Source organism: Anguilla rostrata, chromosome 3, assembly GCF_018555375.3.
Source record: "Anguilla rostrata isolate EN2019 chromosome 3, ASM1855537v3, whole genome shotgun sequence".
NCBI lineage: Eukaryota > Metazoa > Chordata > Actinopteri > Anguilliformes > Anguillidae > Anguilla > Anguilla rostrata.
In genome coordinates, this window is record NC_057935.1 from 46,102,435 (window position 1) to 46,116,120 (window position 13,686).

Here is a 13,686-nt window from a genome sequence, read left to right on the forward strand (position 1 = left end):
CAAATTTTCAAAATCATCACAGAGTTCTTCAAAGACCACATTGCAGAAGAGAAATGAGAAGCTAAGCCAAGACAAAGCATGAAATGAACAATGATGCCAGGCTGGTTCCCCTGACAATTAACTGACATTTATCAGTAACCAATTCTCTACAATATATGCCTGGATGGTTTTAAAGCCTATATTCCAGGGGTTTGGTCAGTGGATCATATGGCAATATTTTATTAATTATGTACCTGAACTGTCTCTAATGTACTGTTTCAGTAAGTCTTAATGTGGTATTGCAGTTCCATTAGACATGTAAATGTTTAATGGAAAAACCATGAAAGCAATAGTTTGTAGTTTGGAGGATGAGATTACACAGATGGAACTGTTCAATCCCATCCTCCAAACTGTTGTTTTCATATGTTTTAGAAGCAAAGGGATGGTTCTCCAGGTTTAATTATGAGTTGTTTTTATTCAGTCATCTTGGCATTGTTTCCTAAAAAAATAAAAAAAGATAGGGAAAATTATTTAAATGGTAATCTTTTTCAGCATTATGATTACTCTGCTTTGAATAAGTTTGGGGTAAGGTATGTTTCATGGAGAATGTTTTTTATTTAACTTTTTTTGCGCATTTGAGAAAATGTCAAATACTATATTGGATTACCATGCATAACAGTATATAATGCATCCTGTTAAAGGTTCATGTAATTCCATGAGATACATTTAAAAACAAGGATATTATTATTATATTATATTATTATATATTAACTGCTAATCTCTTGCTGTAATTATTTTTAATGTCAGAATAGTTTGTTGACCTAGTAAGTTCACCATACCATAATTAAAGATGCCAGAAGACGTGTTAATTGCCATTTATGCAATTGTTTTCTGTTTCTCTATGTATGTCAAGGCTGTCAAAACTGGGGCATGATTCTGCATCATGGATGAAACAGAGTAATTATGACAGGCAACAAATAATCTGTAGATTCTATGACAGATGTTTAATGACTCTACTTAGTTTTGATTATAAAATTTTCATTGGAAACTGAGTTTTACCACTCATATTTTTAAACATTTTTTATGGGACAGAGGGGTTTGCTTTTATAGTTTCTGAATATACCAAGCTGTGAGTTTGTATCCTTCAAAGAAATGCTATTTGTAAGGCCATTTGTAACTAAAATGAACATAATGGCACAAGAATTGCAGTTCCGATCACTATCATTAATGCACAAACCAAGCAAAGAGTATGCTTTTTCTTTGTATCCCTTGATATATACAGCAGCATGTGCCAATTATCTAGCAAGGCCTCGTATTTCCAGTAGCAGTTCATTTAGGTGAATAAATAACATTTATGTGCGGTCTCATAGAAAGGTTAATATGTCATTTTTCAACATCTCCGTGTTCATGTTCATTTGAAAAATTGGAAATCATGGAATTGTTTATGGTACGGGTTTTATGACCTCCAACCCCCCATGCAATTTTAAAATAATTAAAATGTACAATTCTGATGATTGAATGGAACCACTGTGTGTTATTAATCATGTTGATTTCACCAGGAAATCTTGTTGCACAGCAGGAGAAATCTCTGTGTAGCACAACATGTAAATTCTCTCTCCTTTCTCCTTCACAGACAGACAATTTCCCTGCAGAGTCCAATTACATGGGCAACAGGCAGCAGTTTGTTCAAAGGTAAGGGCGTTTAAATAAGTTGTCCGACAATTCATTTGCATTCCTCCTAGCGTCTTTCCGTCAGACCATATTACTCACTTTAGTCTGTTAAAGGAGCCATAGGTTCCTCATTAAAAAAAAAAAAAAAAAAAACATTTTTCCATCCTTTTAGCAACTCTACTTTCAAGGACCCTGAGCGAGCGAGTCTTAGAGACAGTGGCCACGGTGACAGCGACCAGGCCGACAGTGACCAGGACACTAATAAAGGTTCCTGTTGTGATATGTCAGCCAAGGAGGCCCTTAAGTTGAAAGCGACTTCAGCTAAACCGCAGCCTCTTGAACAAGGTGAGTTGTATTTCCAAAGACATTCTTTATCTTCTCTCTCTCTCTCTCTCTCTCCCTATCCCTCTCTCTCATCCTCCATCCCTCCTTCTCCAACTTTTTTCTAAATTATATTCCACTCCTCCACTTGCCTTTTTGCCAAATTCTTTTGGACAACCTTTCTTTGCTTGACTGATCTCCAGAGTCCTGTCTCTGTGTGGCCTCTCCTGACACTGCCCTCGCTGGTTAACTCTTTTCTGTAGTGCTAGCTTATGAAATCATTATAGCCTTGCCAGTTTTATCACTCTAGACAATCCATTATTATTTTATAAGCTAAACCACTTATGGTCTGCCATTTAGTCCAAGCCGGGGACCAGCACTGGGCATTATTCCTTGAAACTTTAATCCTCAAACATGAAAAATGACTTACAATACACTAGGAGACTTACGATGGAGATCTCAGGACTGATTAAATATGAATAATTATACTAACTGCTATCATTAGAGGAAACTACCTGCAACACGTGTAGAACAAAGACTTTCCTGGTTGCGTCCCTCCCAGAGCTCTGCTGTTGAATGGGGTACCATATATGTCAGACACTTCAGAATCAACAAACTGAACATTGGTACCTTAATTCTCAGAAACATGATTTGCAGAAATTTCCACTGGGAATATTAATATTCATTAAATATCCTCAAATAACACCTTTTTAACTAGCATACAATTTTTGAAGTTTTGGTAAACAGTAACTAGAATGTGTGCTGGCCACATGTATCATGATATGAAAGGTTTTTTTTTAATCGACAAAATGCTCCTATTTAATTCTACTGCTACAGAAAACAGCAGATTCTTACAAAAGCTACAGATGTCTATGACTGCCCATAATATCTGGATCGAAATGTAAAAAAAAGGCCGTGCAGCCAACGAGATATGTCAAATGTTTTTTTCCGGAGTGTCTATGCATGTGATACAGCTTTTGAAAATAAAAGCAAAGACCATGCTTGTTTATCCACCTTGAAGTCAAAATTCATGGAAGGTCGTAACTATTTCTTCTGCCCCCACTGAAATCAATACCCTTACAATGAGACAGTCAACAGGCTGCAGCTGCCTCTCTCCTCCCAATAAAATTCGGTTTCTGGGTCCCGTCTCTCTGGCACACTTCCAAGGACACTTTATTGAATCGAAAAGATAGAGGGAACTGAAGCCATATTTTAAAAGTGCAGACGTGCTTTTCATTGTTTGTTAATATATCCTGACATGGTAGGGCAGTGAAGGTATATTTTGGGTCTCTTTGATTTATTTTTTATTTCTTGCTTGGTTTTCACTACATGGTATTTTTTATTTTTATTATTATTTTACATATTTTTTATTTATTATTTATGAACCTTTTCGCAGCTGCTAACTACAGCTGACGGCATAGAAAAAGACTGCAATGTAACTCAGTGCAGTGTCTGTCTTGTAATTGGTTGACTTGTTATACTGGATTCATATATTATTTAGATTAAGCAGAAGATGAATGCTGTTCATTGTAGTGCAGCGACAAGATGAGGACAATATTTCAGCTCATCAACCTGTCAAATCTTTCCATTTCAATACATCTGCTGTCTTCACTCGTGTGGAATCATTGCCCTTTTTTCTTCCCTGGAAACAAGTCGCAGTAAAAACAAATAAAATCCTTGTTAATGTTGCTGTTCTGATTTGTGATGGTGCATTTGCATTGATTGCCTAATTTTCAAAAAGGTTATACAAATGAATTTGTGCTTAGGGTGCTGTGACACATACTTCTGCAAAAATAATGAAAACAGCAGGTGATACATACACAAATTAATTAAATGATTAGCAAAATGGCAGTCTTTGTTTTAAAGAACGTTTTTAACCAATTATTTCCTTTAGTGTTCCAGCGGGTTCCATAAAACATGTAGGCATAAATGCACAAAACTGTAAACCTTTTTTAAAAAAGAAAAATCAGGGAAATGCCCAGCAAAAAATTGTGAGCTCTGCTAAACTTTCTTAATAGCATCATTGACATTAGCTTGGTGTCAGAAAAGCAAAATATGTTTTCTCCATGATTCATACAGGTATGTTTTATTTCACTTTGAGAATTTGCACAGTATGATGATGGCACTAGAGCCATGCGTTTGCATGATGTTCAGCAGGGATCTGAACTTAACCTGGATAATTGGTAGTTTTTCATTTTGTTTTTATCCTTTTTGCATTCATTTTCTCCCTTTCTTTTGATACCAGTGCGAAAGGACGCATTGCTGACACTAAAAGCCATTGTTTTCCCTCTCTGCTCACCAGGAGTAAAACATACTATTGAAAATGGTTAAGTTAATTTCCAGAATTGACTGAATTGAAATGGAATGGACACCAAGGGCTCCATTTTCCAGCCAGCGCATGGTGTGCTGTGAGCCGGCGCACTGGCAAAATGGTATTTTTCGCCATATATTTTGACGAGCCCGAGTGATTTGGTAATTTTGTGACTCAGTTTGTCAAAGTGGGAGGGGAGCCGCTGCTCGGGGTGTGTCAGTCAATAACACATGGTGCAGTGCGATTTTGGCAGCTCATCAGAATATTCGGGACCTGATTTGGAACGAGGAGATAAATAATCAAAATAAGCGTATTTGAGACAAAACCACCACTCATCAAATCCCACTACACTCATTTAAGCCATGCCATTGTTGTGAATTAATGATGGACTTATGATATAATTATATGATATAATTATTCTTTCTTTCATTTGACTGAGCCATTTTCCTTTTCTGAAGGTCATCACTGGCATTGTATGATCTTCCCTGGTTTTATTTTGTTTAATAAACCTTCAAGATACTGTTGTCATTAATTTTCTTAGGTATAGCATAGAGCATTTAAGCTACAGGTTAAATGGGAAATTAAACAGACCTATAATATATGTTTAGGCAATTGTCTAATTCTTATGGAAGAAAATTTGAACAAATTCAAACAAATTTATCTTATTTATGAGATAAGTTTTTTGAAAGAATAATAACGTTTTTTAAAAAACGACAGCCCAACTCTGCACCTCCCACAAAAGAATGTCTAGTGAAAAACATCTGATTAGTAACTCACTATCCTCATCTTCCATTGCCATGGTAGACTACGAAAATTGGTAGCACGCCCTGGGCAACGCACATGGCTCTTCAAAGGGATTAAAAGAGGCCATTTGATTGGCAGCTGCACTACACCCACTGATAATACAGTATATTCAGTATAACCCTGCCCTGTTTCCTGGTGCGGCATATCTTGTGTAGTGTGCTCCTCACCTCTGCTCCCGAAAATACTAACAATCACAAGCCACGCCCAGTGCACCCACGCACCGAGTCGTTGACGGTGGCCATGCGCTGTGTGGCATTGATTCCGCAAAACAGAACCCTGAGCCTGCTTCTCACCCAGTCATCATTCATAATAAAAGGAAAGGTTAAAATAATGACTTAAGTACAAAAGCTCTCACTATATACCATGACCCACCATGTCATTGAGTAGTTCTTTGAAATGTCCTGAACTGTCCTTGAATTTCCCAGCTGCAGTTCAGCTTCCACACCGGCTTAAATAGTATGTGCTTGAGCAAATTGAGATTGTAATTTAGCCCTAGTATAGAGCCACGCTCAAGGCACCAAGAATATAAATATTGGAGTGTAGCAGAGGTGAAAACACCCCTGGGCCCAACTTCAGTAATTTCAGTTAAACTCAGAAACAAACTTATGTTGTCCACCCTCTATATTTGTTTTTCTTTGTTGTACTGGTTTGCTTGAACCTGACCTGCAACAGAACTGCAGCACTCCCTCATATAGTAACATATGAACAATTCTAAATGTGTAGATCACAACTAATTAAGATATGTGCTCCAGTTGACTATGTATGCTTTAAGAAAATGGCCAGTGTTGGTGCAGGTTTTTCTTTCTTTTATTATTATAATTTTTTTTTGGATAAGACTGGACACCCCTGCAGTAGGATCACGGTAGTTCAAAATGTTTATTTTTTAAGCTTTACACTGTATTTGAAACGGATGCCGTTCAGAATCTCTTTCATCTTGTTGTGTATTTAAAGTGTATTTATTTATTTATTTATTTGTTCATTGATTTAATTTTTGTTGCTTGATTTTCACTGCATTACGTGCCATTTTAAAGTTGATTAATTATGCTTTCCAAATTAGGAACAGTGCATTAATTAAGGGGAGATATATTAGAAGCTTTATATTAATTGGTGATTAATTGATGTACAGATTTGCCTGCAGCCTCGACTAATCCTGGAAGGCATTAATCAGCAGCTGCAAGCTGGAAGTGTGTTTATCTCGTTATATGATGCCTTTGAGAATGCAAGAAAAAAAGAGAGGAAGACCGTTGGAATGCTGTGAATGCTTCGGCTGACCCCATGCAATAGACCTACATTTGTGCGTTGTACACACTGCAGTCTGCAATTGGACAGTGACACAATTTTTGTTGTTCTGGCTCTGTACTCCAACACATGGAATTTGAAATGAAACAATGAATATGTTTAATGTGCATACTGTCAGCTTTAATTTGAGGGCACATGCATCCATACCGGGTGATCCGCTTAGGCATTACAGCCTTTTTATTCACACCCCCCCTCGATTTTACTGTAGTGTACTCTGGAGTCAAAACAGTAACAATGTCCTAATACTTACGGACTTGACTTTAGTTGTAAGCCTAAGCCAACATAGAGGTGTAGGATATTAACTAGTGAGAATGAATAATATGTATTATACATAAATATTATCATGCATTCTATCTAATGTGAGTTTGTGATCATCTTCCTCATTACAGGACAGTGTTGGATTAGTATTAGTTGATCTAACTCGCCAGTTTTAGATGTACTTTTCCACTTGGCTCATCAAACAAACATCATTTATCAGTCTGACTACACAATGAATGTCCTTTGAGTATAAGCAAAAATATTGAGTTTACATGACAACAAGTATGCATCAATAAAATACATTTTTTTGAAAGATGTTTTTTTTTTAGCAGTTAGTAACTTGGTAATATTTATTTTTTTCTAAATGTACATTGTTATGTGGTGTGATGTGACTACCTCAGGGGCAGGTCACAATGCTAACATAATGGCCAACAGCTTCGCTGACAAATGCACCCGCTGTACAGCAGAAAAACAAAATCAATATTCTAAGACTGTGCGAATCAATGAAATCCCTTCTTGTAGTCACCCTTATCTTAGTGTAACTTATTTGATAGTTTTTTGTGTGTGTGTGTGTGTGTGTGTGGGTGGGCCTTTTTTAGACATACTGTATGCGAACTAGGTGGTCCAGACCATAACCAACTGGGAGCAGCACCAAAGCAGGAGGGAGGAACATTTTTTTCGATTAATTTATCTGATGCCCCTATTCAAAGTGCTTCTGATGCTCCCATTTCATCTATAAACAAACTTATGCTCAAACTACACTACACACATCACAAAGTTTTGCTCATATTGAGTGCATCACGTCGTGTTCAATATACTGTACTTTATATGTTGAGTTAATTATTCATTTCAATATTTATTCATTTTCTACTTTTATTGATCCATTTGGCTGTCTTTTCTATTTTAATTGGACAGTTTATTTATTTTATTTTGATTGTTATTATTATTATTATTATCAATAATAATAATAATAATAATAATAATAATAGATTGTACTTTCAACTGAACCAACTGTATAGTCAACTGAGGCAGTATAGATAGCAGAAGAAACATGAGTTGATGTGCCCATATATGGATATTATATGGAGTTTTAAAATTCCACCCATACCCCTGAGATTCCAGTGGTTTGGTGGAAAAGACTAATCAAGCCATTAAAGGAATATTTCACTTTCTGGGTTTAAAACAAACACAAAAAAAAAAAAAAACTATTTCAGTTAGTGTAGTTTTTAGTTTAGTGTATTTTAGTGTAGGCCATTTACAAATACCTAGTGTGTGGCATATTTGGCAGCCAAAGCACAATGTTGAATTGACTTTCAAGGAACATTTTGATGTCCTTTTCATTTCCCAGAAAAGTACTAATTATCCATTCAGGCATGGCAAAGCAGTGCCCTTGAAATTAGTTTTGTTAAGAGAGTCACAAGAACAAATTTAAGTATTTTAAAAGGATGAACGCTCTGGATGGAATTCAAGTTTGGTGCCCTTTTTTTTTTTTACAAACATTGCCGTTTTGTCATTTTAAGATTTTTTAAATTCATCTGTTGGCTGTTGTGCCACCCTGCAATTGTAATGTGGCTGACATTATATGTACATTTATGTTAACTTTTGTGAAGTGTACTTACTGTAACTTAGAAAATATTTAGCATTGTTAGCATATTTTAAGTAATTATATGATACATTTATGATACATAATTCTATTTTAATTAATGATTTGACATGGAGTATTCTCTTACAGAACACAGACAGGCAGAATGATCTCACACAGTAAGACTTGCAGTAAATCAAAAAAACAACAGACTAATGTTAAGCTGTGCTTCAGTATATTTTTAATGATTTCAGTGGCTGTTACATTAATTTTGTGATGTACCTAAATGCTACGTAAAATAATGTTTCAAGTGATGGATAAAAAGAACTGAATAAGTTAAAAAAAATGGATAAGTAATTGAAACTGCGATGAAAAAGCCTTTTGAAGTTACTAAATGCACTGTCTGTAAGCACCCATTTTGAAATGGCCCTCAAAGACTGTGGTTGGACCTTGATGATCAACAAACCGTACTGCTCTTGGTCATCTTGCGTCAATGCAGATTTTGAGTGGGTACTATTTGCAACTTATAAATGCTGCCATTTCCTACTTTGACAGCAAGGTTGGGAAACAGGTGTGTAACTGATGGACTATCAGTGTCAACATTAGTAATGGCCCCATTCGAATGAAAACGATGCCAGGTAATTGTTGGAAAAATGCCAGAATTTACCATGAGGGTTGTTTGAATTTCAATGAGCATTTGTCACAGTTATATTTCTACATATTCACTTGCCATAAATGGCATTCATTACAGTCCATTAATGCATCTCCAGAAAATTACAGAATCGTGCGCTGCCATGATGGACAGTGGGGAACAATGCATTATGCTTGTAGTTCCTGCTATTTTGTTAGAGTTACATATTATTTGATGGATGGAGATGCACTAGTCACAAAAATATGTTAATGCCACCAAATATTTTTATGCTCTTAGAAATGGATATTTCAAAATGAAGCAAGATGATAATAAGAGAGTCATCAAACAAATATGTGATTTAGCTGACATACTGTGAGTGCTTTAATGGAATAATCAAGGCTCATCAGCCTGTTCGGTACAGGGTGCCATGATACGAGATACAAAGAGAAATTCAACCTACTTGCAAAAAACATCACAATGTACCATGTTGGAAAAGTCTTTCCTGAATTAAAAATATTGGCGTCATTCCTACATCTGAAACCAGATGCTTAAAATCGGCAAGGTCTTTGCCACAGATTGCCATCTGAAACAGGGTTGTTTGCCTTTCATGTTTTTGCTTCAAATGCCTGGTTTTCCCTCATTTTAGTGATAAAGTTTTATTGCTACAGCTTTTTTGTCATTCTGGAATCAACATTTCTATTTATTTTTAGGTGATAACATCTGTTGCAAGCCGTTTTTGTGACCATAGACCGAAACAGGTACCATATGTGCAGTTGACGCGATCATAGTACGACATCTGCCCATTCTCTTATAATATAATCCTATAAACTGAATCTGCTATTTATCCAACAGACCTCTTTATTGTGACAACTGCTTTTCTCAAGCAGTTTAACCTTGTGATAGTCGTATACACATATTTAAATATATGGGGGGAAAATAAGGTAGTTTTAACTTTGTACACTTGAATGCTAGTACAGCAGATTCCTTTCAGAAACAGTATTTCATAGTTATGTAATTTGTATTACAGAGGTAAACAAATATTAATAATTAAGATGTCTGGTAGTTGAAGTATATTTTCTGATGTAATAAAACTGATACAAAGGCAGCTGAATTGTTTCCTAACAAATAGAGACCTGAATAAAAATACTGGAATTCACATGCGTGCAGTGAGAACATGATGTACTCTGGATCTTCCTAATGTTACAAATTGATGCATGTCATGAATAAATCTGAGGGGGTCGTGGAGGGGGGTGCATTTCCATTCCTTAAGAGCTGGTGTACATATTTATTTTTGTTTTCACCGATTACCATAGCTCAATTAGGTAATTAGCTGTGCACACCAATGCCGGTTCACACAGTAGCTCACTGCAATATGCATATTGAATTTATGGACAGAACAACAACGCTCATATTGTATGTCCATTAATATACAGATGGGTGAGAAATTAAAGGAAAAACCTGAATAGATGAGTGGAGAAACATAACAAAATCAGACACCTCTATACAGGTGTACTGCATGATACAATTAAGCAATTGACATCCTATCGTGCTCTGTGGCATATATAAAAATGCTGAGCAAGTTGACCTTGATTTTGAATCAAGATGGCAAGAGGAAGATATCAAAGTGACTTTAAAAGAGAGTTCATTATTGGGGCAAGGATGGCAGGAGCTTCTGTCACAAAGACTGACCAACTGGCTAGTGTTTCAATAGGAATGGTGACTAAAATGACAACTGCATTTAGATCTACGGGAAAGACGATAGTAAATAGGGTCAGAAATTGTGGTTGTGCGATATGCAAGAATGTATATGTACACACATGCACTTACATGCACGCGCACACACACACAGACACAAACGTATATATGTAAATGTGTGTTCAAATGATTGAAAGAAAAAAATGTAAAAGCAACTAATGTTCAGCTTTACATCAGTGCAGCAGGAGGTTTCATGTAGACATGTATTCAATAGTATCCAAGTATATTTGGGTCTGGGTTTGGACTGGTCTCTACTATGTCTGTCACGTTATATTTGAACATCGAGTTTAATTTTGAACTTTCATACCAATACCGGTTTCAAAGATGAATAGGGAACTTTGATATTTAAAAAGGCGTGATTTGTGCATAAGCTAACGATTCCCACCTCCCCAAGCTGGCAAGAAAGTACCTCAGTGTTCCTGAAACATCAGCGCCGTCAGAACGCGTCTTCTCGATAGCCAGGAATATTGTCAACAGTAAGTGCTGAGCTCTTGACACTGTACATGTTGATTGGCTTAAATTCCTGGCAAACATTATAATCACAGCCTCTTCCACTCCCTGGAAAAAATTAAATTCTTGTGTTTGAGCAGGTTTTAATTTCAAAATCATACTTAAACAGGCTTCTCGGGTACGAGAGTAAACTCTCGTACTGTATGCTTCAGCAAAGCAGGTAGATCTAATTACAAGTGCAGTTGTGACTTCCATTAGACAGCTTTAAGCCCAACAGTATTTCCTGTCGGACTGTCTTAGAAATGCTTTGTGGCCCTGTTCGCAAATAGGATTTGTTGACTCAGTGGAAGGTTTCTTCAGTCCATCAGTAGAACACTCCAGTTCATTGGATGACAAAAGGAGTGAATTAATCAAGACACACCGGACAATTTGCACTTGTGTATGTGGCACTGTCTTGGAAATGAAACCAAGTGTGAGAGCAAATGAGCTTAACCACCATAGGCCCTTTGTAAATTGAACCTGTGACCATTGTAGCCAGAAAACACAATTAGCTCAAAGCGCACCCAAACCCATGCTTGCCGATGATTGTTTGTAATAGGAATGAGCAGCTGCATCTAATTGGAAGTAAATGGGCTCATGTTCACTGAAATCGTTTATTTTACGCAATTAAACTATAGCTGGTATCTATTGTGGACTAAAATAATGCATTGTTGACCATTTTGTTCTAGTTTGCTTAAATTTGCATATGTATTATAAGGAAAAATGCAATTGTGTTACCATCAGCAGAGGATGTTGTTTGTGAGTGCTTTGTGAATTTCATACAATGTTCTGGTTTAATTTGATCTGAATTTCACAGTGAACAGTTATGCACAACTGATGGATGCAAGGCAGTATCTTGGAGGTTTTGCATCCTGTGAAATAGGGAAAAAAGTGATCAGTTGGTATTGCATGAGAACATGAAAAATTTGAAATGGTTGGTGAATTTCTTTAATTCTGCCATTTGACTGTGCTTAATAGCTTAGTTTTAAGTGTGTTTCATTTGAAATCTTTTCAGTTGTGGGTTAGGATACTGAACACATATCTTTGGAAAGTCACAAACGGAATCTCAGAACCCAGTCATTTAAATTTGCAAAGTGTATGTCATCAAAAGATGCAGCCTCTTCTAGCATCAATTAGAGTGCGAGCAGGTGAATCTATAAACTGTAATTGGCTGTTTACTTAACATTCCTTGATCCTAAATCAATTGTTTGGACTAATTAAAGCAGTGAAAAAAAAAAAAAAAAAATGAGCAAGTTCAGTTGTATAATTCACAACTACACAAATGTTTTAGGAAACATGGTTTGCAGTGTAATTCCAAATACTGTTGCAGGCATAGCAGTTACTGTGAGTAACAATTCTATAAATATGTTTAATTCCATTATCATAGAATCAAAGGCGTGTGTGTGTTTGCCAGTACTTAAACTGATTAATGAACTTCTCGGCAGTTATAAGAATGTATGGCTGTGATTAATTAATATAGCATATAAATCCCTAAGGCAATAAATTAGACATTTTGGTTTAGCCTTTTATAGTTTATGATATTGCAGAGTGAATAACTATGCTGTGCTTCATTAGTAAGCTATTAAAAGTACTGATTAGATAATATATGCCATTTGCAAGTTTTTTTTAATAGATTGTGGAATATAAATCATATAGAGGAGCATATGTTGGATTGTAATGAGATGGAGGCCAAAACTTATTTTCAACTCAAATATTGTCCTCAAAATCAATGTTATAAAAATACTCATTTTTGATGTAGGAATTCCTCGGATTACCAGGATTTTTAGGATTGCTGAGCACACCAGGGCTCTCTTTCTTCTTAATGATGTTCCAAACAGTTGGTTTTGGTTTAGACTAAGGTTTGGCCTATGTCTCTGACTGTTGTTTTTTTTTTTTTCTTATTTTCTTTTTTTTTTTTTTCTTCACTGGCACAACTCATGGCCCTCATGATGACAAATGCCAATAGAAGACTCCAAAGGCAATCAAAAGGCTAGAATGGAAACTAGATACTGAAATGTTATTATGAAGGCTGGTGATCAGTCAGAAATTGTCACAGATATTTTCAAGTTCCTGCAGCAAATATTGTAGTTATTTGCTTCCCAAATGACGTATCCCAACAAATTAGGTATTAAAGATCTTATGCAGTTGGTCTAATTCTATTTCTTATCTACTAAACACTTTAATGTGTAAAATCTCAAATACGTGTTTTGAATACTTTTAGCTGAACATTCTAACGCTGATGTAGCAGTCATTACTGATAATTTGAAGTAGTGGAGTTGAAGAACACTGGCTTAGAATATTGAAAAAAAAAAAACATTCAAAAATCATACTGTTAAAAGAGATAAATGACAATTCACATGAACTGCTGTTGTATCCTTTGAGATCAGTGCCTGATCCAAAGATTTGAACCTGCAGCCCTCTGATATGGTAAATGGTAAATGGACTGCATTTATATAGCGCTTTTATCCAAAGCGCTTTACAATTGATGCCTCGCATTCACCAGAGCAATTAGGGGTTAGGTGTCTTGCTCAGGGACACTTTGACATGCCCAGGGCAGGGGATCGAACGAGCAACCCTCCGACTGCT

The 13,686-nt window shown here is 36.1% G+C and overlaps 1 protein-coding gene across 2 annotated transcripts in view; it reads left to right on the forward strand.

The window, feature by feature from the left end:
• The window catches only part of LOC135250997 (protocadherin-17-like), a 69,641-nt gene that overhangs the window by 29,838 nt on the left and 26,117 nt on the right, over window positions 1-13,686 (forward strand). For both annotated transcript variants that reach the window (XM_064327912.1, XM_064327913.1), the window contains exons 3-4: window positions 1,613-1,671; window positions 1,823-1,995. In XM_064327912.1, the coding sequence (XP_064183982.1) occupies window positions 1,613-1,671; window positions 1,823-1,995 (232 nt within the window). The remainder of the gene's footprint in view (window positions 1-1,612; window positions 1,672-1,822; window positions 1,996-13,686) is intronic.